At 56.6% G+C, this 2,427-nt stretch overlaps 1 protein-coding gene across 1 annotated transcript; it reads left to right on the top strand.

Moving 5' to 3' along the window:
* Positions 1 to 548: 548 nt before the first annotated feature.
* On the top strand, positions 549 to 2,217 carry EsH8_VII_000804 (NAD-dependent succinate-semialdehyde dehydrogenase; the record flags this gene model as incomplete). The annotated part of the gene is made up of 4 exons (XM_083270937.1): positions 549 to 560; positions 624 to 714; positions 779 to 1,148; positions 1,203 to 2,217. The coding sequence occupies 4 exons, from the start codon at positions 549 to 551 to the stop codon at positions 2,215 to 2,217; spliced, it is 1,488 nt and encodes a 495-aa protein (XP_083128494.1).
* Between the last annotated feature and the right edge of the window lie 210 nt (positions 2,218 to 2,427).

Raw genomic sequence — 2,427 nt, 5'->3', positions numbered from 1 at the left:
CGCGTTGCACCAAGCAACTGTTATCTGCTAGTAAACCCCGCCCCGGCATTGATCATTCTCTTATCCGTGGCCACACAGTCTGATATCATTCCGTGCCGGTCTGCGGTTTCCCCAACCGGGCCGGTTGGAAAGTGGGGGGGACGTCATCGAACGTCACGCCGGTTCTGCAGTCCTGAAGCTCTCCGTTGTCGCTTAAACAAATCAACAATCACGATAATTGCCATTGAAGCGCCTCACGTTGCGACGAATCCCAGAGACAGATATTATACCCTCAATTGTCTCTTTACCGTCATTCTCAATCGGTCAGAAGGTGTTTGAGCGCGTCCGGACCCAAGCCTAACCCCATCCAAAGGCCACACTCCCCGCATTTCCACCACGTTAGTAACGACGGGCTTAAGCTTCTTCTTGCTCTCCTCCTTCTTCGGCTCTCCACCATGCCCATCGCACTACAAAAAGCAATCGCCCCGGCGTCACGATTCGTACCCCGAAGCATATTCCGATCAGTCCGGACACCATTCATCCCCTTTACTCTCAGAGCCGCCTCAACCATGGTTCCCAAGGTACTCCCCCACTGTCTCCCTGCCCCGCCGGCTCACACACACAGCTCACTCACATCCTCGTAGCTCAAGGACCCCTCATTGCTGAAGCAGGATGTCTGCTATGTCAACGGCGAATGGATCAAGGCCAAATCTGGCAAGACCTTTGACGTGAACGGTATGTTGACTCGTTCCCTGAACCCCATCCTGCTGGTAGCTCCCGTGTGCTAATACCGGGACAGACCCGGCCACCGGCGAGAAAATTGCCTCATGCCCCGAGTTCACCAAGGCCGACACGGATGCTGCCATTGCCGCGGCATCTACGGCATTTGAGACCTTCCGCACCAAGACCGGCCGTGAGCGTTCAAAACTGCTGCGGAAGTGGTACGACCTCATGCTGGAGAACGCTGAGGACCTGACCACCCTCATCACTTGGGAGAATGGCAAGCCCGTCGCCGATGCCAAGGGAGAAGTCACATATGCCGCCAACTTCTTCGAATGGTTCAGTGAGGAGGCACCCCGCATTTACGGCGATACCATCCCGTCCTCGGTTCCCGGAAACCGTGTGTGGACCATCAAGGAGCCGGTCGGCGTCTGTGGTCTCATCACCCCGTATGTTCTTAACTATGATTCTCTTCCAGGACGAAGAAACTGATAATTGCATAGATGGAACTTCCCTGCCGCCATGATTACCAGAAAGATTGGCCCCGCCCTCGCCACAGGCTGCACAGTCGTCTGCAAAGCTCCCGGCGAGACCCCCTTCACCTCCCTCGCCATTGCCGAGCTGGGCCACCGTGCCGGCATCCCCAAGGGTGTTGTCAACATCATCACCTCTCTCGACAACACCCCCGAGGTCGGCGAGGCTCTCACCACCAACCCGACCGTCAAGAAGATCTCCTTCACAGGCTCCACGAATGTCGGCAAACTCCTCATGAAGCAGTGCTCCGGCACTCTCAAGAAACTCTCCATGGAGCTGGGCGGTAACGCCCCCTTTATTGTCTTCGACGACGCCGATGTCGACGCCGCCGTTGCAGGCGCCATCGCCTCCAAATTCCGCTCTTCAGGCCAGACCTGCGTCTGCGCTAACCGCATCTACATCCAGAGCGGCATCTACGACGAGTTTGCCGAAAAGTTCGCTGCCAAGGTCAGGGAGTTCAAGGTCGGAAACGGCTTCGAGGAGGGCATCACTCACGGTCCTCTCATCCATGACCGTGCCATTGACAAGGTGGAGGCGCACGTACGCGACGCCGAGAAGAAGGGCGGCAAGGTCGTCATTGGCGGTAACAAGATCTCGAACCTGGGTTCCAACTATTTCGAGCCTACCGTTATCACGGGCATGACCAAGGAGATGGCTATGGCCAGCGAGGAGACGTTCGGACCCGTTGCCGGCCTGTTCTCCTTCGAGACTGAAGAAGAAGTCGTCAAGCTGGCCAACGCCACAAACGTCGGTTTGGCGGGTTACTTCTTCTCGCGCGACATTCAGCGCGTGCACCGCGTCGCCGAGCACCTCGAGGTCGGCATGGTCGGCGTCAACACGGGTCTTATCTCGGACCCCGCCGCGCCGTTCGGGGGTGTCAAGGAGTCCGGCTTCGGCAGGGAGGGATCCCTGTACGGTATCTCAGAGTACCAGATCACGAAGATGGTTACATATGGCGGCATGGGCCAGCCTCTCCAAAAATAAAGGTTGGAATGGTTGAAAAGAATGGTTAGCGGGCAACCCTGGGAAAGGAGTTGGAATTTCGTCATTTACTGCCAAAAATAACGGCCTCTTCTGCCAAGTACCGTCGTCTCTTTCCTGGTGCCTATGTGACTACGTTAGCTACTTGATCCGAAGGATGTTGAACCTTATTCAATCCGGTGGCGCCGGCGTAGAGGGTTCCCAATCTCGGAT

This window comes from Colletotrichum jinshuiense, chromosome 7 (genome assembly GCF_051148585.1).
Source record: "Colletotrichum jinshuiense chromosome 7, complete sequence".
In the NCBI taxonomy this organism is placed as follows: domain Eukaryota; kingdom Fungi; phylum Ascomycota; class Sordariomycetes; order Glomerellales; family Glomerellaceae; genus Colletotrichum; species Colletotrichum jinshuiense.
This window is presented reverse-complemented; position numbering and strand designations above follow the sequence as displayed.